This window comes from Brassica oleracea, chromosome C2 (assembly GCF_000695525.1).
Source record: "Brassica oleracea var. oleracea cultivar TO1000 chromosome C2, BOL, whole genome shotgun sequence".
NCBI lineage: Eukaryota > Viridiplantae > Streptophyta > Magnoliopsida > Brassicales > Brassicaceae > Brassica > Brassica oleracea.
Genome location: NC_027749.1, coordinates 21,531,554 through 21,556,791, shown reverse-complemented (window position 1 = coordinate 21,556,791; position 25,238 = coordinate 21,531,554). Strand labels below are relative to the sequence as shown.

At 40.4% G+C, this 25,238-nt stretch overlaps 5 protein-coding genes and 1 pseudogene across 6 annotated transcripts; 3 read left to right on the top strand and 3 right to left on the bottom strand.

Moving 5' to 3' along the window:
* Positions 1 to 3,391: 3,391 nt before the first annotated feature.
* LOC106327009 (nuclear receptor coactivator 2-like) lies at positions 3,392 to 9,923 on the bottom strand. Of its 2 annotated transcripts, none has more exons than XM_013765002.1 (13): positions 9,732 to 9,923; positions 9,505 to 9,653; positions 9,370 to 9,412; positions 9,238 to 9,302; positions 9,020 to 9,112; positions 8,536 to 8,616; positions 7,911 to 8,048; positions 7,731 to 7,829; positions 6,319 to 7,643; positions 5,809 to 6,026; positions 5,580 to 5,728; positions 5,245 to 5,283; positions 3,392 to 5,158 (listed from the first exon to the last, which is right to left on the bottom strand). In XM_013765002.1, the coding sequence occupies exons 2-13, from the start codon at positions 9,622 to 9,624 to the stop codon at positions 3,635 to 3,637; spliced, it is 3,894 nt and encodes a 1,297-aa protein (XP_013620456.1). In that variant the 5' UTR covers positions 9,625 to 9,653; positions 9,732 to 9,923; the 3' UTR covers positions 3,392 to 3,634. The 2 variants fall into 2 exon arrangements, with proteins under 2 accessions (XP_013620456.1, XP_013620457.1); XM_013765003.1 differs by having other exon boundaries at positions 9,035 to 9,112.
* A 190-nt stretch (positions 9,924 to 10,113) lies between these two features.
* On the top strand, positions 10,114 to 11,982 carry LOC106322486 (40S ribosomal protein SA-like). The gene is made up of 5 exons (XM_013760523.1): positions 10,114 to 10,356; positions 10,810 to 11,072; positions 11,153 to 11,350; positions 11,433 to 11,643; positions 11,737 to 11,982. The coding sequence occupies exons 1-5, from the start codon at positions 10,212 to 10,214 to the stop codon at positions 11,808 to 11,810; spliced, it is 891 nt and encodes a 296-aa protein (XP_013615977.1). The 5' UTR covers positions 10,114 to 10,211; the 3' UTR covers positions 11,811 to 11,982.
* A 1,378-nt stretch (positions 11,983 to 13,360) lies between these two features.
* On the top strand, positions 13,361 to 14,048 carry LOC106326728 (annotated as a pseudogene).
* A 1,942-nt stretch (positions 14,049 to 15,990) lies between these two features.
* LOC106323686 lies at positions 15,991 to 18,494 on the top strand. The gene is made up of 5 exons (XM_013761772.1): positions 15,991 to 16,349; positions 16,440 to 16,644; positions 16,755 to 16,796; positions 16,866 to 17,011; positions 17,828 to 18,494. Exons 1-5 carry the CDS (start codon positions 15,991 to 15,993, stop codon positions 18,492 to 18,494), a joined length of 1,419 nt encoding a protein of 472 aa, XP_013617226.1.
* A 3,324-nt stretch (positions 18,495 to 21,818) lies between these two features.
* LOC106320858 (translation initiation factor eIF-2B subunit alpha-like) lies at positions 21,819 to 24,092 on the bottom strand. Its single transcript, XM_013759211.1, has 5 exons — positions 23,682 to 24,092; positions 22,898 to 23,050; positions 22,678 to 22,819; positions 22,360 to 22,601; positions 21,819 to 22,289 (listed from the first exon to the last, which is right to left on the bottom strand). The coding sequence occupies exons 1-5, from the start codon at positions 24,060 to 24,062 to the stop codon at positions 22,083 to 22,085; spliced, it is 1,125 nt and encodes a 374-aa protein (XP_013614665.1). The 5' UTR covers positions 24,063 to 24,092; the 3' UTR covers positions 21,819 to 22,082.
* Positions 24,093 to 24,390: 298 nt separating this feature from the next.
* On the bottom strand, positions 24,391 to 24,990 carry LOC106323685 (glutathione S-transferase T3-like). The gene has a single exon (XM_013761771.1). The coding sequence runs from the start codon at positions 24,988 to 24,990 to the stop codon at positions 24,391 to 24,393; it is 600 nt and encodes a 199-aa protein (XP_013617225.1).
* Positions 24,991 to 25,238: the final 248 nt, after the last annotated feature.

The following is a 25,238-nucleotide window of genomic DNA, read 5'->3' as shown; positions in this document are numbered from 1 at the left end:
ACTCACTATCCACAACGAGTACATCCTTGTTCTCGTTCATTTCTAAAACAAGATTCAAAAGGATGTTACTTAGAGACTTCATATATAAAAACCATTCATTTATTATTAAGTTTTAAGTTCAAAGGAATGACAACATAGAAATGAAAAACACCAAATCAAAGAACACCAAAATTTAGATTACAAATGTCGAAATCAATCTTCAGTCTTTAAGACAATCTGAAGTTTCATAGTCCATAGGATCGTCTTTTTCATGATGTTCATCATCTTGATAGGTCATATGGGCTTCTGGATTCTTCCCTTTCAAACTCTCTTGATAGAGGTCAACTAGATGCTTGGGAGTCCTACAATTCTTAGCCCAATGATTACTCATTCCACACCTATGGCACACGGATTTATCTGATTTGGTCGAGTGTTGGGGTTTGAATGAAGATCCACGGCCGCGACCATGACCTCTTCCAAATGAGCCACGGTCACGCCCATGGTCTCTACCATGTTGATTCCCTCGCCCGCGGCCAAAGGAGCTTCGGCCACGTCCACGTCCGTTCCACTTTCCTCAACCACGGCCATGATGGCCTTTTCCTTGGACGTGGTTGGACTCTTTATTGTCCTCTGTCGTGTGTGCTTCAGGTAGTGGAGCTGATCCAAGAGGTCTCATCTGACTGTTTCTCATCAATAATTCATTGTTCTGCTCAGCGAGCAAGAGACAAGAAATAAGATTAGCATAGGTCTTGAAACCTTTCTCACGGTACTGTTGTTGTAACATCACATTGCTTGCATGGAAAGAGGAAAATGTTTTCTCAAGCATATCCTGATCCGTAATACTTTCACCACACAGTTTCAATTTAGAAACAATCTTAAACAGTGCAGAGTTATACTCGTCCACAGACTTATAGTCTTGGATCCTGAGATTCGTCTAATCAAACCGAGCTTTTGGTAAGATCACCGTTCTCTGGTGATCATATCTCGATTTGAATTCTGTCCAAAGATCTAGTGGATTCTCAATGGTTAGATACTGATCCTTGAGACTCTTAGCTAGATGATGACGAATGATCAAGATGGCTCTGTATCGATCTTTCTCATTAGCATTATTGTTCTCGGTGATACATTCACCGAGTCCCTTGGATTTCAGGATGATCTTAGCATCAAGCGCCCACTGAAGGTAATTATCTCTAGAGAGATTTAGGGCAGCAAAATCAAGGTTGTTGATTTTCGACATCTGAAATCATAGATTAATATTTTTTTAGGTCTTTTAGGAATAGTTTCAATGTTTTAAACGAACAGGTTTTAAGTTTAAACAATCAATCAAGCCTCACAGCCAAGATCTATGCCTTACGCCCAAGTTAAGCCACATGGCAATGGATGCAATCGGTTCAATCTTATACATTTAGTTTATCATGTAATTGCAATCCTAACATATATTGTTTCTATCAGTTCATACGATGCAATCAATACAAACAAAACTCCTAGCCAAGCAAAAGAACAAGCCACAAGGCTACTTGATTTTAATTCAATACCATTCCTAGAATAATGTTCTAAGTGTAATTTGCAATCAATCAATTGTGATCAATTAGGGTATGAATGCAACAAGGCCACACGGCCACGAGGTATGATCTAGAACAATTAACCTAGCATGTAGTTTCAGATTCGATTTTAAAACAATCTAGACTAGGTTATTAGGGTTTCAGTCTAAATAAGCCAAACAATCATAATTTATTCAGATTCGAGTTTAAACAATCTTTAGAAACAGTTCTAGGGGATCAAATCAATCAATCAATATTCAAATTTAAACAATCAAAACCAATTCTTTCAAATTAGGGTTTTAGGGTTTCGATTTGATCTTAGATCAAAGGGGTTTGATTTGAGATTCAAAACCATTAAAGCTTTGATTTTAATTAATCAATATATCAATCTTGATTTTAGGGTTTGGGGATCAAACTTTTAGAGCTTCGATTTACTCATTAGGGTTTGATCTATTATCCTATGGCTTTTATCATAAAGATTATATTTTATGGTTTCATTCTTTATCAATCAACCCAATTCGATTCATATGTTCTTAGAATTCGAATTACCTTTAGCTTAGTTGTTTGATGAACCGGACCACCAAAGAATGAACCTCGAGTTGGACAGGAACGGGACGCGATCTGGCTGCTTCCTATTGAGTCGCGAACGGTATTGAGGCTGAGGTTGCGAGCGGCTGATCGGAGACACGAGTTGTTTGCTGTTTGATCGCGAGCGGCTCTGATGCGAACGGGACGCTTACTGTTCGGGATCGCGAGCTGTCCTGGTCAAGAGCTGAGGCTGAGTTCGTCTATGATCAGGAACGCCTTGGGGTTGGAGCTGATCGGATGAAGCTGAGACGGGAACGCTTGTAGGAACAAGAGACACGATCGGTTTAGGGTTAGACGCGATCGGATTAGGGTTCTTAGAATCGCCAGCTTAGGGTTAGGGTTTTTAGGGTTTATCGATTTTGGTTTTGGCTCAGAGTGTTTTAGAGTTTCGTGCTGATAACGTGTTATAAAACTTAGGATTGGAATCAGTAAGTTCTTATTTCTTTAATTATAATGTGTGCCCTTTATATAGAGAATTACAAGATATATAAAAGGAAAGATTACAAATCATAAACACAAAAAGAAAAAGGAAAACACAAGGTAGCCGCCTCTCTCTTTTTGGCCGACTCTCTCCTCTCTCTCTCCTGCGGATTGGGCCTCTAATGGATCGGACCGATTATCGACATTCATCACATGATTTACAGCAGGATATGCTTTAAATCTATTATACAAGAGAAGTCTCGTTTATACAAGAGGAGAAGTTTGGTTGTTAAGTTTAATGAAGCTTATTAATTGCTTCCGACATGCTAATGATTGAGAAGTCAGTCGGTGTGTCCTTTCCGCAAACTTCATGGGGATTTCTACTTCTGTCTTGTTCATTACATCTCTTCTGCTATATTTATGTCTATATCAGGTTGGTCTCTTTTTCTCAATAATTAGAAAGTGGACTGGGCCTAAATCTGATTAGTCGGCAAATATTTCATTCACTGAGTATTTTAACCAGTTTTAAACATAACATTACCCCTTAGTGGGCTAAACTAAACTATACTTGCTTACAATCAGTTTTGCTCAATTTTCCTTTGGGACTGTAGTCTTTGTTACCGGGTCTCTAAGTTGTGAGTATGATTTCATGATAAAATGTTAAAACTTCCAGCCATCGCATGACGTCTTATCAGCCTATTATTGTATAGGGAAATCATCTGAACAGTTACTGCTACAAGAACATCAGAAGAATGTCACGGTTTAGACCATTGTGTCAAGCCTTGTGAATGGGTGATACATTGTATGAAAATCCAATAGTTAGAAGATAAATGAACCAAAAAAAGTTTTACAAATCTAGCATCAACAAAATCTCCAGATAGCATTACATATCAACAACCTAATAATAGCGGCTAGCATTTTCACTTGCAAAGCACAAAGGATTGTTTACTTTCTCTACAAGCACAAGCTTAATTAATTTATGTACACGCAAAACTTAAAACTGTGACACAAAAAACTTCAAATGCTTTGCCAGTCCCTAAGTTCAATTACAACCCATGTTTTGAAGATAAAAGGGCTTTTCTTAAACTAATCATTATGTTTCTTGATTAGGGATTATTAGTACTAGCAGAGTTGTTCTTGGGACCTTGAAGCTCCATTGGGGAATTGGCGATGCTACCAACAGATCCATGTGTCTGAGAACTTAGCTGTGGACTTGCTGGACAAGCCTCCAGGTTGCTTGTGCTCATGGGGTGCATCGTACCCGAGCTTATCTGAGGACTCATAGGGGTTCTTTGACTCATTTGTTGCGGACTCATTGGAGTTCTTTGGTTCATTTGCTGGGGACTCATCGGAGTTCTCTGGCTCATTTGCTGGGGACTGGACTGTTGCAGCTGCTGCTGTGTAATTCCAGCTGATGGCGAACTTACTTGGGGTGGTGATAGCACAGACTGAAGAGGCGAGGCTGTTGCCTGTTGCTGCTGTTGCTGTTGTTGCTGAGGCAGCTCAAGTTGTTGTAGCTGCTGAGACTGAGCTTGCTGCTGAGACATAGGTTGCTGTAGCTGTTGCTGATGCTGCAACTGTTGCTGTTGGGGTTGCTGTTGATTCATGTAAGGATTCATTCCAGGCATCAGCTTAGGTGGGCCCATGTTACCCATAGCTCGCTGCAGGTTAGCTCGGTTTAATGTATTCGGATCCATCATAGATAGACCAGCAGAGCTGGGGTGCATCTGCCTGGCACCTGACACGCCACTCATCCCGGCTTGGGGAGCACCCATTACACCTCCTCGGTTCGCCAACCTAAGATTTGTAAACACATGTGGTGTTAAAGCACCAGATCGGAGTTGCTGGCTTATAACATTCAAATTTGACGCTGGATGATTCATTGGGTTCTGCCCCATGTTATTGATGCCAGGAAGAGACATTGACGATGTGATTCCGGTTCCTCCAAGCCCTCTTCCCGCCATATTCATTTGGTTGCCAAAAGCCCCAAGCGCAGCAATACTGTTGCCCATGCTTCCCATTCCCATATTCATGGCTACACCTGACCCCTGCTGCCCCATCATCATCTTCCTCTGAATCGCCGCGTGGTGCTGTAACATCTGCAGTTGATGAGGCGAATGGTTGTTGGTCATCTGACCACCCAGCGGCATGCCAGAGCTCTGGCTCATCGAGTTGATCGCTGATAGAGGATTTGTAGGCAACATCATAGATGCCGCTCTCTGCATTTGTGGATGCTGCTGTTGTGTAAACATGGACTGTTGATTTCTCTGTTGTAGCTGTGATAGCGGCGACTGTTGTGGGTCATGCTGTTGTGGTTGCATAGGCATGGAGACACCAGACAACAGTCCTTGAGACATTTGCAAGGCCTGAGAATTTGTCGGAGGAAGCATCCTTGCATTTGCAAGAACATTCTGGGTTGAGTTCATAGGTGCACTTCCAGCATTCCCTTGTTTCGATGCCTCATTGGGCGCTTGTCCAGCAACTGCATCCCCATACTGTTGCATTTCATTTGCAGAGTTGCCTCTTGGAACACCACCCGCAGAATTCTGTTGACTGCTGCTTAGACCAGCATCCCCGCGACTTGGCTTCTCCTGAATATGTTCATCTATGCGGTATCCTTCACGGACCATCTGCATAGGCATATATATCAATCTGTAAGTAGCTTTCCTCTTCGAACCAAGATCTTGACATAATCGATTCAGGATTCAAGAATTACCAGTGATTTAAATTGAGCAGCAAGTAGATCGGCGATGTGCTGTAACAAAGTGAGGAAAAATAAAGAAGTCGGCATAAGAGAAGAATTAATCATCCTTTGTCTACCCCCTTTTGATTATGGAAGATAAGTAGAAACAAACAGAAGCAACTAACAAGAGAGATGCATCCATAAACCAACCATGTTCAAAATTACACAAAGCGTTCAATGACCCAACAACCAATAAACAATGATGAATGTAATGTCAGCATTACATTTATTGTTAGTGCATGCAAGTTGAAGATATACTGCTGATCGGGAAAAAAATGCAGTGGGTGTCAAGTTTCCAGTGAACTTACAGTATTGGGCAATGCTAACATATGATCTTCAGCCGGAAAACCATCACCATCATCTATTTCCCCTTGATACCATGCTACTGTCCCGTCGATGGGCTTCTCTGACATCACCAGTCTTGTTACTATTTTAGGGACGGCGGCAGGCACATTACCTGAAAAGATGGAGTCGAGAGTCAATAAAAAAAAAAAAAAGTATCAATCGCCAGGTATCTGGTTAGAGCAGAAAACCGACCTTGCATCACACGCTCCATCCGAAGGAAGTTTATGACTCTTGTCTTGCATGTATTCATGCTGCCACCAAGAATAGATTTTGACAAGGCTTTCTCTTCGTCTTTGAAGTCCTCGTTGTTAGACAAGCCCGAAAAACAAACCATCAGACGCTGAGGAACATAAGAGCGAGGTCTTCGCGAGTACTCATCCACCTTATGCTTTTTGCAGTTTAGTTGGTACCTAGAAATAGACAAAAAAAAGTTCATAACATACGGCATTAAAAACTTGTTCATTCAGTAACAGTTCTTAATTTATATGGATGTATGTAATGAGATAAGGATGGTGGGACAATGCCGACAATGGTCTAATGTAAAGCCAAAATCAGAAGGAAAAGTATGATTATAAAAGGCTATTATTTCTATTACTTGTTTCTCAATCATAGCTGGCATATAGTTCAAAGCAAACCACTAGCCACATGAAGAAAAATTTAATGGGTATAACCTCAACAAAACAGGTTTTATAAGATTCATACCTTGCAGCAACTCGTTCAATCTTTGAGAATCTGTCGAGGATTGCGTGATCGCCAGTAGTTTGGTTTCCCACTGGAGGACCAACAGCATTGGCACTCACAGTATTGACACTAACAGGAGAACCAACAGTGTTTATAGCTTGCGTCATAGGATGAGAATTTGTCCTCCGTTTTGCAACCATTTGGTGTTGCCTTTGCTGCATAGCATCATTAGGACTAGAACCCACTGACTGAGTAGCACCAATAGCAGGAATAGAAGTAACAGCCTTGTCCTTTTGAGCTGCTGCAACTGCTCCATAGTGGTTTCCCATTGAACCACCAGAAAACTCACCAGACTTCGATGAAAGTGGCGACTGTGGCTGAGCGCCTGCTGATAAACGAGGGCTTTGAGCCGATATCCTTCTACTGAACTGTTCTTCTTTTCTCAGATCTTTTTCAATCTTCTGGCCTGGGTTCACGTTCCAGGATGCTTGAGAGAAATTCGATCTTAACAATCCATTATGGGGCATCCTTGACTGCATACGCGGATCCACATTATTTGCATCGCTTCCCACCCCAGGCATATCATTTCTGATACTTCCATCAATTTTACTCTCAAATGGCTCCTCTTTCGAAGTGTAACGCATTGTCCCCTGTTGTGAAGCTGGAAACTGCATGGGACCACCTTCCTGATTCATTACTCCTTCAATTTGCTGTGGTGAAAACCTCTGAAGACTTGGATTTGGATATTGACTACTTCTGCCTAGTATATCTTGTTGTAGAACCGCATTTTTCCAATTTGTATCGGTTCCCTGAATGCCATCCATGCGTTGCCCCGGCTGTTGCTGTGGAACCCCATGAGGACCCATGTGTGAAACCCTTGTCCGCTTATTCGAGCCAGGCATAGAAGACTCTTGCGCTTCTTGACTTTGTCTCTTTCTTTGGAAAGATGCACCTGGGTTCATACTATCAGAGCCATAAGGCAACATTGCATCTAAACCTCCAGAGACACTAGCAGAATTTGATCCTTGATCTTGCACGTTTCTAATATGTCCAGTTCCCAGGTACCTTTGTTGCTGAGGTGGCACCAAAGGCAGTGAGGAAGTTGACGCATCTTGCAAGGTCTGATTTCTTAATCCCACCAGCATATTAGTACCCGGATTTTGAATAGCCTGGTTGTTATGGGTTTGATGCATTAACAAATGTCCGGGCATATTTACACGCTCTGAACTTTCCGGAACCCGATCAATGCAAACCTTTTTCCCATGACTCTTGTTCAGAAACATAACAGTCGCTTCTGTCATTTGCATCAGTCTCTTTCTCCGCAAAGTAGAAAGAGACAAATCAAGCTATGGAGCATAAACAACACCTTTTTTAGACATTATAAAAGCAAATGATAAGGGAAAGCACACGTAGAAATTTTAATGAGCTATTACCTTGGCGGTCTCAGGTTTTTTACTCAGCCTATCAAGTCTGGGTACAGGATCCAAACAAAGTTCAGGTTGTATGGCTTTTAATATTCTTGATTCCACTTCCTACAGTTAATGAAAGGATTAGTACAGAATAGTTTCAGTGCTCAGATATTCGACTTGTAATCCAAGAGTGACCGTGGTTACCATGAGATCACCATATGTCCATGAGCTGTCCGACATTGATGGAATATCTTTTACCACATTTTCAAGTGACATCTTAAGGCGTACTTTATTTATCACAGGAGAGGCTTGCTCTGGGGTACGTTTCCGATAGTCATGCACCTACAATATCATGTACCCAAATGTTTTTTTTAAAAAACATAATTTTATGTAAGATGACACTTCAGCAATGTTACAGAGATATGATAAAACTCATTTTATGTTTTCTTCTGATTCCAATTACTCCAGCGTGTTTCCAAAGCTCATATTAAACATAATAGGAGCAATCAACAGACAATCAAATAACTGATCTGCCTCGAAAGGAAAAAAGAAGAAGGAAATAATGAGTTTGGAAGTCAAACTCGCATGCACTTATAAATTTCTAGGCCTAACGTTCACTAACAAAAAAATATTTTATTTTATTTTTATCTCGATTAGTCAGAGATTAATAAAAGCCTTAGGAACCATGGTGATTGCAATTGATTTTAAACCTCAGGAAAAATTTCTTAGTTTTTGGGACGAAAATTTGGGACTTCTAATATACTTGGACTAGATGGCAGGCCAGGGAAGGCTTAGGTTCTATCCAAATAAATGACTGAAGATAACTCACCTCACATATGACTGCTCCATCCACAAATTTGCAAGGTATATCTTCCAAAATGTCAGTAGGAAGTCTGCCAGCCTCAATAGCCTATAAAAAGCAACCAGAGGAAGTAAAAACACTTACCCAGTAGAATGAGAACTTGAAAATGTATTTAACGAGAGCAAGTAGTGCAGCGAGATCAAAGTAGAGAAAATAAACATCAACCTCACTTATTCTAATTTACTACAGAAATTAGCATTCAGTGGCATAACATACCAACTGTTAGTGTTACAACTCCAAATAAATTTTTGGAAACCGACGGGGCCATAATAGAGACTTGAGAAACTTTTGGAGCAAAACCTCAGCTCAACACTAAGAATACAGATCTAGTGGCTCCATTCAACAATAAAAATACAAAAATATTATTTTCAAAAGTACTTTGAAGTCATTCACCCAAAGAGTAAGCAAAATTTTCGAATGAGGTAAAAATAATACTCTTCTTAATTCATACATGTGAAATACTTACTGAAAGTAGAGTCTCTGCTGCCCTACCATACGGATGTAAGGCCTTTGGAGCATCTCGAAAAGAAGTCTGTTGCGCAACCTGGTTCTCAGAAACCAACAAAATTGTTAGATCGCTCGCTTATGTAGCCATAAGAAAGGATATAAACTCAAATGCAAGAAACCACAAGAATAAAAAAAAAACTGACATAGACTCTCAGCGCATACCTCAGAGGGGTTTCCTACAGAGTACCCATTGGGATAAAGGCTCAATACGAAGGAAACTTCATGATCTGCAAAGAGAAAGAAAATGCACTCAATTCAACAAAGCTCACAGGAGACTTATGCTTAGATGCTAACCTGGAGATATATCAGGCAAAGATGGCTGCACAGCATCAATGGCCTGAAGCAAGAATAAAAAAAAAAAAAAAAGAAGAAAGAATAAAATTTACCTCAAGCGCTCAAAATTTAGAAACTTTTCTCAGTAAAAAGTACCTTTGATTTGCCTGATAGAATCGGATTCAGAGGCCCTGGAGAGTCAGGAGCAGGCGTTTCAGTAGAAACCCTCTGCCGGAACTTTCTACCGATCTTCGAAATCTTAAACGTGACACCCATGGATCAAGCTCAACCCGTCCGTCTGAGTGCTGCCAAAAAAGAACTATGAGAGACCCAGAATTGAAGAAACCTAGGAAACATTTCGCATCGGAGTGTGAAATTGAAACCTTATGAGCTCGTTCCGGAGAAGATCGGAAAACAACTCGATCGGAGAGAAAGGGAGAGGAATCGAAGACCTACAGGTCGGCGAATTCAGAAACGGCGATGGACTTTCAAGCACAGTAGAGGAGATCGGAAGAGAAAGGGTAGAGAAATCATTAGGGTTCTAACAACGTCTGCAGGAAGAAAACAAAAATAAAAAAACGAAGTCTGATATAGGGAGATCTTTTGCTGACAAGTTTATTATGCACACTTGGAGTTCGGTTTAACCGGAAACTAAACCAGTAATTTTTGGTTAAGTTCGTTTTAATTAATTCCCGGTTTGTGTTAATTAAAGGTCGAGGGTAAAATGGGCTTTTAACGCATTAGGGTTTTGGTTGAGATATATTGGTGTCTCCCTCCCTCGCGGCTCCCTATTGGCCTCTCTCTCGTGTGATTTGATTTATAAAACTGCAAAAGCTTATCTCGGCGGTTAGGTCTCTGAGAGAATGGCGACTAACGGATCTGCTACCACGGGACAGCTTTCCCAGAAGGAAGCTGACATCAAGATGATGTGTGCTGCTGAAGTTCACCTCGGAACCAAGAACTGTAACTACCAAATGGAACGTTACGTCTTCAAGAGACGCAACGACGGTAACACTCTCTCCTCTTCTAAATGTTCACTTTATGTCCTTGTATATAGATGATTCTGTGTTGGCATGCTCCATTTATGAGTCGTTTATTTCTTAACGTAGAGCTTACCCGCCACCATGGATCTAAAGTAGTAGCTATTTCTATCATTGTTTCTTGTAATATTAAGTCTATAAGATCAACAACAAAAGTTATGTTCTTTTGTGTGTTTCTGTCCGTCTGTATGAAGTAACGAGTTGGACATTGGTTTCATTTCTTAAATAAGATTCTAAGCTTATGAATTGGAAAATTGTGTCTCAACGGAAGCTAGCCCTGTTTGACTTCTTCAACTGATGTTTTGTTTTAAAAAAAAATATTTTTGAAGTAATTTTCTTACTTCTGTTTGTATTAATTTGCTATGAACTATTAAACATAGCTTTGCATTCTTAAACTTGGATTTTTTTTTCCTCTTGTCAGGTATTTACATCTTTAACCTGGGAAAAACATGGGAGAAGCTGCAAATGGCTGCACGAGTTATTGTTGCTATTGAGAACCCACAGGATATCATTGTCCAGTCAGCTAGGCCCTATGGTCAGAGAGCTGTCCTCAAGTTCGCTCAGTACACTGGAGCCAACGCCATTGCTGGAAGGCACACTCCTGGTACCTTCACCAATCAGATGCAGACCTCGTTCAGCGAGCCCAGGCTGTTGATTCTTACCGATCCACGTACCGACCACCAGGTAAAATTCTTTTATGAAAAAAATTGTATTAACTGATGGTGTTTGTCTGAACATGGATCTTGTGCGTATGTGTGTTGCAGCCCATCAAGGAAGGTGCTTTGGGAAACATTCCAATCATCGCCTTCTGTGACACTGACTCTCCCATGAGGTTTGTTGACATTGGTATCCCCGCCGACAACAAGGGAAAGCACAGCATTGGTTGTCTTTTCTGGCTTCTTGCTCGCATGGTCCTTCAGATGCGTGGAACCATCCGCCCTGCTCAGAAGTGGGATGTCATGGTAAGAGAATTAACATCTGTAATTTCATTTCTTCTGTTCTTGTTTGGTGTTTCACTTGTTTTATATGTTGTGTTTTACACAGGTTGACCTGTTCTTCTACAGGGAGCCTGAAGAGTCTAAGCCAGACGATGAGGATGAAGTTGCCCCTCATGCGGAGTTTGGACTACCTGCTCCTGAGTATGGAGGTGGTGATCAGTGGACCACTGCTGCCATCCCTGATGCTGCATGGCCTGGAGAAGCCCAGGCACCAATCGCTGCTGCTCCTGCCGGTGCTTCATGGAACGAATCCGGTGGTGAGTAGTGACAGATACAACCTGAAACCATATTTTGGGTCTCTCTGGATGTTTATTTTCTTAATGGTTTGTTATTTTTGGTTTTCTTTCCAGCGGTTCCAGCAGCAGAAGGTGGATGGGACACGGCTGTGCCACCCACAAATGCTGCAGTTGGCGGTTGGGAGTAAAGTTGAGAAGCCTTTACAATGGTTATAGACGTTGTTTTTAGTTACTGTTGGGATTGAAGAGTTCTCAAACCGCAATTGTTTCTCTTTTTGCACTCTTTTCTTTCAAGACAAAAACACTTAGATTGGTTCTGTTTTGCGCTTTTTGTTTTGAATGAAATTTCTACTATATCTATCTCGTTCTTCTGGTTCGTTATATCAACATTTATAATTTATAATTTATTTAAAACATTGAAGCCGAGAAAAAGGGATTTAACCTTGTGGATCTATGATTTTCCATTGTTCCAGTAGCTATGGAGGGCAGAAACGGACTAGTTTAGGTGTTACTAGTTATGTCCTCCAAATGGTGTGATGGTAGATAGAGAGTTTACATGCTGTTTTTCCATTCCTTGAGATCATCACCTTGGAAGATGAGAGACTTCGAAGCTCTTTCCTTGGATGCTTTGGCTGCAGGCTATGGAAAACGAGAAATGAGCTCATCTAAAATGGCATGCAGTTTCTGCATGTGTAACAAATGAGAAGGCCGTGGAGCATATGGAATCATGAACAGCAAGCTCAGTACGCCAGAAGGATCATGTGAATGTTCCTCTGCCCTAACCTTGGTTAACTAGTCTCCTCACACAGGTGATTGGTTGAGATGCAATGTTGTTGGGTCATGGAGAGATGTGCCACTCCCAAATCTAGAAACTGTCACTGACAAGAGAGAAGAACAACAGTTCAAGAGTCAAGACATTCGGTACACACAAGCAGAACGAGAACTCATTTGTACAAATAGAGCACCAAAGACTAGTTGTTAACCTCATACTGTAGGGTATGTCGTAGTTAGCTATGGCAATTAACTTTGAAACCACAAGTTGTCTTTAATACTGACTAATTGACCCAAGGTGTTCTCCACTGATCATTTTTCAAATCTAAATTGATCCATCAACCTTGCTTTTTTTTTGAGTGGTTAATTAATGACTAACTGATATACTGAGCGAGGAAATTTAATTAAAACATAAATGAATTGAAATATGTGGATGAACCTTTCATTTGGACACCCCTTTGTAATAAATGTTGATATGCATATATTCGATTGATTATATAGCATATGCATCATCTTTAATTAATTTTTTTTTTCTAAACAAACGGGCAAAATAGAATGTGGTAAGTATATCTCGTAAATCAGGGAAACAATATCACAAACTTAGATTAACAAAAAGCTAACTTTTGGTTTATATGAAAATATCCCATAATCAAGTTAAATTATTGAGACGTGCATTTAATATCACAAATAACATATACTCCCTCCGTTTCAAAATGTTACATATTTTAAATTTTTTACACATTTTAAGAAAACACATTAAAAATCTAATAAGTGCAGTTAAGTTTTTTGAAGTTTACAATTAGTTAATAAAACATGCATTGAAAATACAAAAATAGATCTTTTTGAAACAATTTTTTTCTCTAGAATATGTAACTTTACGAAATGGAGGAGTAATATGAAGTAGACTGAACTCCTCAAAGAAATTTTTTGATTTCATAATCATCTCTCATCATTCTTGTCGCAAAATATGCATGACGGAGAAGCCACACTGACAGCTTGCTTGCTTGCAACGAAATCAAAACCCATGAAAAACCTCAAGTTGACGGTGAAGCAACAGAAATAGAAAAAATTGCAAAACCCTAAAACCATCAAAAGTCGACAGAAGATAGAGATCAAGGAGATCAAAAAGGAGAACCGAAGACAAGTAACATTTTCGAAACGCCGAACTGGTCTTTTCAAAAAGCGGCTGAATTAAGCGTCTTCTGCGCGCACTGATTGGTATAATAACGTTTTCACATTGCGATAGGGTCTACTCGTTTGGTAGCATGGACACACTAATCGAGAAGTACTTGCGTAAGGCTCCAGTGACACTAAGGTCACAATACAACGGTGATGATGTGGCAACCGGAGGAGGAGAGGAGAATGGTTCCATGTGTTGGGAGAAGGCGGTGGAGAGTGTACCGGAGGAAGATATGGAAGAGTACATTAAGGGATTGAGTGGTTTAAGGGATAATTTGTGAATGAGGATCTGTGAGTTGGGTGGTGATCCGACGGTGCAGATGAATGCGCTGGCGTTTCCAAGTCTGATGGCTCCGGTTGACTTGAAAATTATGGATGAAAATCTGACGATTAGGAACGATCAAGATGAAGCAGGTAACGGTGGATATGTGGAATTTGCGGTGATTCTGTTTATGTCTCAAAACCGTAGGCAGTAAAGTGTTTTCCTTGATATATTTACACTTCGGTGTTATATATCTGTATGTTTATCTAAATTATTTACATTGGTTTAGCTAAACTAATTCATGGTTTTTTTCACATTTAAGCTTTTAACATTGACTTATTATTTTATTCTATTACAAATATCTAGAAATGTTACATAAACAATTATACAATCGACAATTATAGTTGTCTTATGACGATTCATGTATAACGGTTCTACTTATAACTTGCTCAATATCTCATGTAAACATTACTCTTCACTAATTTGCATAATTGTATTATATATCGCTTTTTCTAAACTGAAAAATTGAATTTGTTGGTGTATTTATTGCTGAATTATTAGTCAAACTAATTCAGACTTTTTGGTGTAGAGAAACCTTAATAAATCATTAGTTAAACCAATGAAGTAAGGGAGTTTCCACATTGGATTTGTCTAAGATTGATACAAATTTGTTTTGATGGGCATTGAATCGATGTGGTTCTTATATATCTAGTAAAAATTTATTAATCGTTATGAACAATGATTCTGAAATGTTGCCTTTAGTTTTCTTGTAAGTGCCACTATTAGATCAGAACATTAACTTTGAAAGGAATAAAGGTTAAAGTGGAAGCAAAATCCAAAAGTTATTGAAAAGATGTTAAAGCTTAAAGATAAGAGTTGAATAAGCTCATCACTAACTACAGAAAGAGAGAGAACACCAAGGTCAGTGAAGAGGAGTGTCAGTCTCGAGCCGACTTTTCTATTTCTACCTTTACCAGATCTTTACACAAACTATGGATGATGTGTCGTTTTGGTCGTGGGCTTAAAGAATATAAGTTGTCCCAAGACTAAGCCCGCAAGCTTATGAGCTCGTGCTGAGCTGGAAGAGAGGTTGTTACGGTGGGTCCCGTTCGTAACAAACTTCGTCGTCCTTAATAAAGAAACAGAGGATTACAAAGAAGAGTCAGAGAACGTTAATTTGAGTTTACAGAGATTCGTTCAGAGAGAGAGAGAGAGAGAGAGAGAGAGAGAGAGAGAGAGAGAGAGAAGATATCAAAGCGGAAATAGAAAGCCGATCGAGACTAGAGAGATCCAGTAGTGATCAGAGCTCTTGAGATCAAGGTGTTTTCTCCGGTTCATTCTGCGTAGCCTCGTCGTCTGAGTTATCAGAGGCTGATAGAGAGTCATCTTCATCGCAATCAGTTTGATAGTCTTCTCCAAACAACTCGCGGTATATTCTCTTGTAATACCTGCTTAAAACGATCAAGTGAGATCGATTATTATTGTATCAATCAGATCAATAGTGAAGGCATGAGAGTTTATTTCTCTCCCCAGTTAGTACAAAACGAAGACTGGGTAAACATTTCAAGTGTGTTCATTATTGCTTTAGATCGAACACTGACCAAATCGAATCAAGCGTAAACGAATTGAACTAGAAAGCTTAGATTCGATCGGAATTGAATCTCGGTTCTTAACAAGTGGTATCAGAGCCAGGTTGTCGGCTCTGAGATTTTGGATCTGATCTGTGGTGTTCTAGTTGTTTCCTGCGTGTGAGGTTTTGTGATTGTTGACAGATCGCAATGGAGTCAGATCGTACGAGATTCGAGATGGAGAAGTTCGATGGATCTGGTGATTTCGGGATGTGGAAGTTTAAGATGCTGATGCAACTTGAGCTTCAAGGTCTTGGTAACGTTATAAACGAAGAAGTTATTACGGATACTAAGGTTGAAGAAGACTCGAGCTCTAAGACTGAAGAAGTGGCTAAGAAAGTTCCTCTTGCCAAGGAGAAGGATACTCGAGCTAGGAACTTGATATGTGCAAGCTTAACCAATATGGTTTTGTGAAAAGTCATGAAGGAAACAACAACTTTGGAAGTTTGGAAAGCTCTAGAAGGAGATTATCAAACGAAGACTCTACCTAACCGGATCTATTTGAAGAAAAGTTTTGCAAGTTATAAAATGGTGGAGAGTAAGAGTATTGAAGAAAATCTAGACACATTCCTAAAGCTGGTTGATGATCTTGCAAGCTTGAACATTCAGGTTTCCGATGAGGATCAAGCTATACAGATTCTTACGAGTCTTCCTCCACAATATGATTCTCTTGTCCATACACTGAAGTATGGCAATGGAAAGGAGACATTAACAGTCAAAGAAGTGACTACGTCTGCTTATGCTAAAGAAGCCGAGTTGAAAGAGAAAGGCTTAACTGGGAGATCAAAATCAAACGGAGAAGGTCTGGTAGTTACTAGAGGAAGAAATGATAAACGTGGAAATAATGGAGGTTATGGAAATGGACGATCTAAGAGTAAAGATCACCGGTCAAAGTCAAGACCAAAGAACTCCGCAAAGGCCAAAGAATGCTAGATATATGGTAAAGAAGGACACTTCAAGCGTGATTGTCCAAACAGGAAAGACAAATCTTATGAGACAGCTAACGTTGCTCATGAGAAGGAACATCATGTGATTCTTACTGCTAGCGTTCAAGAAACTAAAGAAGAGTGGGTCTTGGATTCAGGGTGTTCTTTTCATATCACTCCAAACAAGCACGTATTGTTTGATCTTGAAGAGTTGGAAGGAGGAAAAGTTCTTATGGGAAACAACACTACCAGTGAGGTCAAGGAATAGGAAAGCTCAAGATAGTAAACCCTGATCAGTCTACTGTGATCTTGACAGACGTCAGTAATATGCCTACTATAGGGAGAAATCTAATTTCCTATGGACAGCTAGAGAAGCATGGATGCAAATATGAAGGAAGTGGTTACAAGGTTACCTTCTTCAAACAAGGAAAGAAAGTTTTATCTGGTTGCTATAAAGATGGTTTATACTATCTTCAGGGAGTTGTTGTTAGTGCTGAAGCTTCAGTAGCAAGAGCAGAAATAGATATGACAAATATCTGGCATTCAAGACTCGGGCATATGAGTTTAAAGAATATGAACTTGCTGGTTAAGAAGGGTTATCTTGATACAAAGGAAGTGCATACGTTAAGTTTTTGTGAAGAATGTGTTCTAGGGAAAGCTCATCGACAACCATTCCCTACCGCCAAACACAACTCAGAGTCCATTCTAGATTACGTTCACTCAGATCTTTGGGGATCACCGACAAATGAAGATAGCTTATCAGGTTGCAGATATTTCTTGACATTGATTGATGATTTCTCGAAGAAAATTGTGACAACCCGCCCCGTGGGAACTACCTGCCCCGTGGGCCCCAGGCTCACAGCGCTGCAGCGCACCGACCCCAACCCCTCCATTATGAGTTTTTCTCTAACTCCATAATTAGGTTGTTGGTGAGCCTTGAACCCAAGACCTCACCCTTTAACAACATTCCCACAGGACAAGCTGTCACCAATTGAACTGCAGATCAATTGGTGACAGCTTGTCCTGTGGGAATGCTGTTAAAGGGTGAGGTCCTGGGTTCGAGGCTCACCAACAACCTAATTATGGAGTTAGAGAGAACTCATAATGGAGGGGTTGGGGTTGGTGCGCTGCAGCGCTGTGAGCCTGGGGCCCACAGGACAGGTAGTTCCCACGGGGTGGGTTGTCACAAAAATTTGGATAAGGTTCTTACGTACCAAAGATGAAGTATATGCGAATGTTGTTGAATGGAAAGCTCTAGTTGAGAATCAGACAGGCAAGAAGATTAAGTGTTTACACATATATGTTGATGGACAAATTGTGTAAAGAGTCTGGCATTAAGCGACACAAAACCTGTATCTATACCCCACAACAGAACGGTGTTGCAGAGAGAATGAATAGAACCATTGCAGATAAGATCAGGTGTATGCTTGCTGAATCAGGTTTGGAGAAGAAGTTTGGGCTGAAGCAGCTTCTACTGCAGTCTACTTAATCAACAGAACTCCTAGTTCGTCTATAGAGTTCAAGATACCAGAAAAAGTGTGGTCAGGAAGTAAAGTGAATTATAGCCATCTAAGAAGGTTTGGTTGTGTGACGTATGTGCATACAGTTCAAGACAAGATGAGTCCTAGAGCAGTGAGAGGTATTTTCATGGGTTATCCGCAAGGCACAAAAGGTTATCGTGTGTGGCTTCTAGAAACAGGACAGTCAACAATCAGCAGAAACGTGGTGTTTGATGAAGACAAGCTTTATCAGAAATCGAAAGAAGAAAAACTGAAGGGTAAAAAGAAAGTTACGTTTAGTTCTGATTGGATTCAAGGACCTTCGAGCTCAGCTGAAGGTGGAGCTTCTTCATCATCCACAGAGTTTAGTGACAGTTCAGATTCTGAATCTGAACAAGAGGTTGAGAAACATGAAGGTTCTTCATCTATTGAAAGTTTTGATGGATATCTTCTAGCACGTGACAGAGTTAGAAGAACTTCCAAACTTCCATCAATCTTTGAAAGTGGAGATTTTGTTGCTTATGCTTTAATTTGTGCTAAGGACATTGAAGTTACTGAGCCAAAGACTTACGCAGAAGCTAGAATGAGCAAAGATTGGGATAAATGAAAGCATCTATGGGAGATGAGAAGATTTCTTTGGATAAGAATGGTACGTGGGATGTTGTAGATCGACCTCAGAGACAGCGAGTAATTGGTTCCAAATGGGTTTATAAATACAATGAAGGAATCCCAGGGGTTTAAGATCCTAGATATAAATCTAGACTAGTTGCCAAAGGATTCACACAAGTGGAAGGTGTTGACTACAATGAGATCTTTGCTCCAATGGTTAAGCATGTATCCATTCGGATATTATTGTCGTTTGTTGTGAACTTTGACACTAAGCTAGAGCAAATGGATGTTAAGACAACGTTCTTACACAGAACTCTAGATGAAACTATCTACATGGAACAGCCAGAGGGATTCATAAAGAAGGGAGATGAGGAGAAGTTTGTCTGATGAAAAAGTGTCTTTATGGGTTGAAGCAGTCTCCTCGTCAATGGAATTTGAGGTTTGATGCTTTCATCAGAGATAAAGGTTTTACGAGGTGCATAAAGGATCCTTGTGTTTATCTGAAAGGAAAAGGAGCTGAAGAAAGTATATATCTACTGCTTTATGTGGATGATATGCTTATCGCAGCTAAAGATAAGAAAAAAGTATCAAAGCTCAAGGATATCTTGAAGAAAGAATTTGAGATGAAGGAATTGGGACCAGCCACTCGGATACTAGGAATGGATATCACTAGAGACAGAGTAAAATGAACTCTAAAGCTATCTCAAGAAAGGTACATTAAACAAGTTCTGAATAGTTTTGGAATGGAAGAGAGCAAACCGGTGATAACACCAGTTGGAGCTCATTTCAAATTGAAGAGTCTGACAGCAGAAGAGTGGGAAAACCATAAACATTTAATGGATACAACTCCTTATGCAAGTGCAGTTGGGAGCTTGATGTATGCTATGATCGGAACTAGACCAGATTTGGGATTCACAGTTGGGCTAGTGAGCAGGTTTATGTCTAAGCCAACTCGTGAGCATTGGGAGGCTGTTAAATGGGTTATGTGGTATCTTCAAGGAGCTTCAGAAGTTTGTCTACATTTCACTAAGAGTGATCAGTTTGAGGTGGAGGGCTTTTGTGATTATGATTATGCTACAGATCGTGATAAGAGAAGGTCAGTGACGGGTTATGTGTTTCAAGTTGGTGGTAATATCGTGAGATGGAAATCAGTACTGCAACATGTAGTAGCGCTTTCTACTACAGAGGCTGAGTACATGGTTTTATCTGAAGCTACTAGAGAGGGTTTGTGGTTGAGGGAATTTTGTTGTGAATTGGGGTTTAATTCTCAGTTCTTCAGGCTACATTGTGACTCACAAAGTGCAATATGTCTAGCTAAGAATGCAGTTCATCATGAGAGGACTAAACATGTCGTAAACAAAATTCATTTCATCAGAGACATAGTGGATTTCGGCCTAGTCAAGATTCACAAGATTCATACTACTCTAAATCTAGCTGATATGTTAACTAAAGGGTTACCTGGAAACGCGTTCGAGAAGTACCTCGAAACGCTGGGGTCACTGCCTGATCAATGCAGAACGTACTTCGAGATGGTTCTGTTGTTTAAACCATCTCATCAGAGGAGTACATACATACACAGAGAGAAAAAGAGTTAGTATTTTGTTCCTGTATAAACAACAACCTAACTAACGAGTATGAAGAAGATGGGAGACTTACGCAGGGGTTACTGGCGTGTCTCCGAAAAGGTTCATGTGTTCGTTATGTGAAGACAAGTAACAGTGTCAGGTTCTTTGACAATTTTCTCACAAGATTTGAGTAAATTGAAGAAGGTGGCTTACAGATTTCAAGAGGAGTATGTTGCTGTTGAGGTTCAACAAGATTCTCTGATAAGGTGTTTGTTTGATTCGGTTCGGTGGTACTTTGAGGAACAACTGGAGGATCTGGAAACTTAAAATTTTTAGGGAGAGTCAGAGTTGGAGATTGTGGCACATTAGGGTTGAAGATGAGAAGATCTGGACTGGGAAGTCGAGCTGGTTCAGGACTTGGGGATTTCAGTGGAGGAGGTAATGGTTCTTCGCTGGATCCGCATTGGCCAGTGGAGGTGTTGGAACTGTTTGATGGTGCTTCAGACATGATTCCGGGTTCTCGGAGCTACAGAGCTTTCGGCGGGATTCTTTGCATTTGACCTAAAACGTCAAGGTGGAGAATTGTGGATGCTGTGTCATTTTGGTCGTGGACTTAAAGAATATAAGTTAGCCCAAGACTAAGCCCGCAAGCTTATGAGCTCGTGCTGAGCTGGAAGAGAGGTTGTTACCATGGGTCCCGATTGTAACAACTTTCGTCATCCTTAATAAAGAAACAAAGGATCACATAGAAGAGTCAGAGAGCATTAATCTGAGTTTACAGAGATTCGTTCAGAGAGAGAGAGAGAAGATATCAAAGCGGAAGGAGAAAACCGACCGAGACTAGAGAGATCCAGTAGTGATTAGAGCTCTTGAGATCAAGGTGTTTTCTCCGGTTCACTATGTGTAGCCTCGTCGTCTGAGGTATCAGAGGCTGATAGAGAGTCGTCTTCATCGCAGTCACTTTGATAATCTTCTCCGAACAACTCGCGGTATATTCTCTTGTAATACCTGCGTAAAACGATCAAGTGAGATCGATTACGATCTGAGTGAAGGCATGAGAGTTTAGTTCTCTCCCCATTCAGTAGGAAACGAAGATTGGGTAAACATTTCAAGTGTGTTCATTATTGCTTTAGATCGAACACTGACCAAATCGAATCAAGCGTAAACGAATTGAACAAGAAAGCTTAGATTCGATCGGAATTAAATCTCGGTTCTTAACAGAAACTCGATCAGTCTCAATGCCCATGTCCTTTAATTTGGTCTAACGGTAAAGCTCTGATTGACTGGAAAATGATGGATGGAAATCTGATGGCTAGGAACGATCAAGGTCAAAATGGTAGACAACTGAAATAAAATGTTTTCTTTAATATATTTACACTTCAGTGTGTTATATATGTAAGTGTTATCTAAATTGGTTACATCCGTTCAGCTACATTAACTCATGGTTTTCATCTTTAAGATTGATACAAATGTGTTTTTGGGGAACACTGAATAGATATAAGTATGGTTCAAATTTATTAGTTATGAATTATGATACTGAAATGTTTTCTTAATTTTATTGGATGTGTGGAAACCATTTTAATTAATTTCAATGGTTTGATTGATAATTCATTAAAGTTTTTATATATCAATCTGATTTAATTTTTTGAAAAACAATATTACTAATAATTATGTAAATTAGAAATCATATATAAAATTTTGTAGCTTTTTTTCCAATTCGAACCGTCAAACATAAAATTTTGATCTCTAGGTACAAATAAAACCCATCAAGCCTAGATCTTCATACAACAAATAGAATAATTTATTACAAACTACAAAAAAAGAACTCGTTGCATCACATGCCTGCCCCTTAAAGACCAAATAAGTGACACAAGAACGACCCAGCAACAAAAACAAATATGCCACATGTGTACCATTGTCAATCCAAAAACAAAAATAAGGTTAATAGATCAAAACTTGAACTTTGAAAAGAACACAATCTAAGTGGAAGCAAAATAAAAAATTAATTAGGATGTTAAAACTTAGAGATAGAGTTGAATAAGCTCATCACTAACAACAGAGGGAGAGAGAACACCAAGGTCCGTGAAGAGTAGCGTTAAGTACTGAGGAGGAGTATAGTCTCGAGCCGACCTTTCTACTTCCACCTTTGCCGGAATCTTTACACCAAACTCGATCGGTCTCAGCGCCGGAGCCATGTCCTTTTGGTCTAACGGATAAAGCCTAGCAAACTGCAAATACGGAACAACAACTTCGTATCGTTAGTCATTAACTTGGATCTTTAAAAAGAGTTTTGGTTACCTTGTAACTCTCTGCGGCTACATAGACCGGTTTGTTCATGCTGTGAGCAACTAGTGCGATCTGGTAAGTACCCATCATGTTGATAATACCTCCACTTTCCACAACTCCATCTGCTCCCACAAACACCATGTCCACCTCGTCCATGCTATACGCCACAGCTGAATCAAGTAGCAGCTTCACCGGGATATCGAGCTTTGATAGCTCATTCGATAACAAAACACCTGTTCCATCCGGCCTTCCCTCTGTAATGTTTTCATTCAAAAAGGGTTCAGCAAGATGCTAATTAATGAGAACATTAGTAGGAACAAGAGAAGGCACCTGTGCAGAGAACTCGAAAGAGCTTGTTGTTTTGTGCAGCGGTCTTGAGTACTTCGAGAACAACTCTAGAGAGTCCATGAACCAATACGGTACAACCATCGAAAATAAAGTCTTGACTAAGCATTGCGATTATCTTACGAGCCTGTGACAAAAGTGAACATTTTTTAGATCTTCTTCTATGTAGATGGATTTTCATGTAAGCGAGGGAGGACTCACAAACCTTGCAAGAGATTTCACCAAACTTCTCAGCACGTTCAAGGAGACGAGACTTAGCTGAATTGAAATCCTCGTATTCCAAAGCAGACGTTCTCGTCACGTATCTGATGAACAGATCGCATCCAGCAGTCAAGGAGATTGATGTTTTGTCCCATGACTGACATTACAACAAAACCAAAACAGAACGCACAAGTTAGTTTTCGTCACCAGAGAATGAATAGATGATAAAAGATATTAGATAGCATCTTTCCTACACTGAAGTCTTATGTTGCAAAGTTAGTTACAGTTTTGTCCCATGACTGAAACAGAACACACAAGTTATGTCCCTTTCCATCACTAGAGAATGAAGAGATGATAAAAGATTCAATCTTTTCTACACTGAAGTCTAAAATGGAAGTTAGTTACAGTTGTGTCCCATGACTGATAACAAAACCAAACCAAAACAGAACACACAAGTTTTGCCTTTTTTTTCCATGAATAGATGATAAAAGATACAATCTATTCTACAGTGGTGTCTTAAGTTGCAAAGTTAGTTTCAGTCTTGTCCCATGACTGACAGCCAAACCAAAACAGAACACACAAAGTTTTGTCTTTTTTCCATTACCAGAGAACGAAGAGATGATGAAAGATACAATTTTTAGTACAGTGAGGTCTTAAGTTGGAAAGCTAGTTTCAGTTTTGTCCCAAGACTGACAACAACGCCGAAACAGAACATACAAGTTATGTCTTTTTTTTTTCCAATCACTAGAGCATGAGAATAGATGATAAAGATTCAATCTTTTCTTAACCTTGAGTGTATCAGAAGCCTTCTTAAGCTCAATCTCAAGCTCCATCATGGTGGTAGCCTCGCTTGCACGAATAACAGCAGCCATAGCTCGGATAGCTGCCACGGCTTCAGCCAAATCCGGCTGTTTTCTCCATCCGTTGAACTCATCGATCACATTAAACGACCTCTCAGCCCCGAGATCAGAGACTGATGAGTCAGGCTGCTCCACGGCGGCTTGAGCCTGGGCTAGCCAGTCGCTTGTGATGACGCCGTGATGCGCCGCTCGGGTTTGGTAGTAGGCGGAGATGGCGTCAGGGTTTTGAAAGGGGGTTTGAGTGGTGTCGGCCATGGGAGGTGAATTCGAGCTTCGGTCGAGGATAAACGACGCTGACCTTCGCCACATTGATTTTAGATTTTTTTTTCTTTTCAGTTGCTTTCTCAAGAAAATTCTTCGAAGATGAGTTTCCGTCGCTCTCTCGAGAAAATCCATGAGGCCCGTTAATAAGCCCAGTAAGCTCCTACTCAACCGCGAGGTCAGTGTGCGTGTAGCGGTCGTACGTAACGGTAATCTAACAGACCGCTAGACCCCTTAGAGCAAGTGCATCAATAGGACTTTTAGAATGGTCCTTAGAGTATTTAATTAGTTTATGTAGTTTAGGACTTTGGTTAAGGAATTTTGTTAAAATGTTGATTATGGGTGAGACTTTTGTTAAAATGTTGATTATGGGTGTCTAAAATGGCCAGCTTCGAGAGCCTTTCCTTCTTCGCCAAATCCTCCATCTTGAGTTCATGGACGCTCTTAAAGTCCTCGACAGCCATCCCCTTCCTAGAATTCCTTCTTGCTTTCGCAACTTTGATACCTTCAGGACGAACTCTTCCTCACCAACGTTACTGCTTGATGCTTGGGAACCAACCTCACCAGTCTTTCTCTTCTCACCGCCAGACTTTGGAGTGTTCAGGCTCAGCCACTTTTGTTCGTATCTCAGAAGACACCATGCATGGTCCAAGGTGAACTTGGAGCCGTGATCCGCAAAGTAGATCTCATGAGCTTTCTTCACTACGTCGTTGTCATTCTGACCGCTACTTTGAAGCCTCTCCGCAGCTGCGTATGCTGCACAATACTTGTTTGTATCCCCATTGAGTTTATGCCATCTATGCTTACAATGCTCGCCATCTCTCTTCTCATGATGAGCTGCTGAAAAGTAATCTCCTACGCGTTTCCAGAAATTCCGCCACTTCTGTTCAGTGCCGACAACAGCATCTTTTGATGTGTTTAGCCAGGCACTGATCAGGACCTCGTCATCAACAGGATTCCATTTCTTTCTCACCATCCGCTCCACTGGTGTCTCCACTGGTGGGTTATCAGACTAGGATGGAGCTTCAGTCTGTTGTGAACTGAAAGAGGGAATTTGAGAGGCTCCAAGGTTGAGACTATAAGGAAAACTTTTATAAGGAAAGTTTCCCTGAGCATTATTTCCTGAAACGCTATGAAGGAAATCTACATAACCAGGGTACTGGCTACCTGGATTCATGGCAACAAGGACAGAGAAGAGACTGATACTACCACAGAGATTTTTTT

Bases quoted from the DNA above. Each gene is read 5' to 3' on its own strand.
- LOC106320858 (XM_013759211.1), bottom strand. From the start codon at position 24,062: ATGTGGCGAAGGTCAGCGTCGTTTATCCTCGACCGAAGCTCGAATTCA. The intron at 23,051-23,681 runs GTTAAGAAAAGA...TTGTAATGTCAG, and splicing joins AGGCTTCTGATACACTCAAG to TCATGGGACAAAACATCAAT. The intron at 22,290-22,359 runs GTAACCAAAACT...CCGTATTTGCAG, and splicing joins TAGCCGCAGAGAGTTACAAG to TTTGCTAGGCTTTATCCGTT.
- LOC106327009 (XM_013765002.1), bottom strand. From the start codon at position 9,624: ATGGGTGTCACGTTTAAGATTTCGAAGATCGGTAGAAAGTTCCGGCAG. The intron at 8,617-9,019 runs GTATGAATTAAG...TGCTTTTTATAG, and splicing joins TTTCAGTAAGTATTTCACAT to GCTATTGAGGCTGGCAGACT. The intron at 7,644-7,730 runs GTAATAGCTCAT...TATGCTCCATAG, and splicing joins AAAAACCTGAGACCGCCAAG to CTTGATTTGTCTCTTTCTAC.
- LOC106323686 (XM_013761772.1), top strand. From the start codon at position 15,991: ATGGTGGAGAGTAAGAGTATTGAAGAAAATCTAGACACATTCCTAAAG. The intron at 16,645-16,754 runs GTCAAGGAATAG...TCCTATGGACAG, and splicing joins GAAACAACACTACCAGTGAG to CTAGAGAAGCATGGATGCAA. The intron at 17,012-17,827 runs GTTAAGTTTTTG...TTGCTGAATCAG, and splicing joins GATACAAAGGAAGTGCATAC to GTTTGGAGAAGAAGTTTGGG.
- LOC106322486 (XM_013760523.1), top strand. From the start codon at position 10,212: ATGGCGACTAACGGATCTGCTACCACGGGACAGCTTTCCCAGAAGGAA. The intron at 10,357-10,809 runs GTAACACTCTCT...TCCTCTTGTCAG, and splicing joins CTTCAAGAGACGCAACGACG to GTATTTACATCTTTAACCTG. The intron at 11,351-11,432 runs GTAAGAGAATTA...TGTTTTACACAG, and splicing joins CTCAGAAGTGGGATGTCATG to GTTGACCTGTTCTTCTACAG.
- LOC106323685 (XM_013761771.1), bottom strand. From the start codon at position 24,990: ATGGTGAGAAAGAAATGGAATCCTGTTGATGACGAGGTCCTGATCAGT.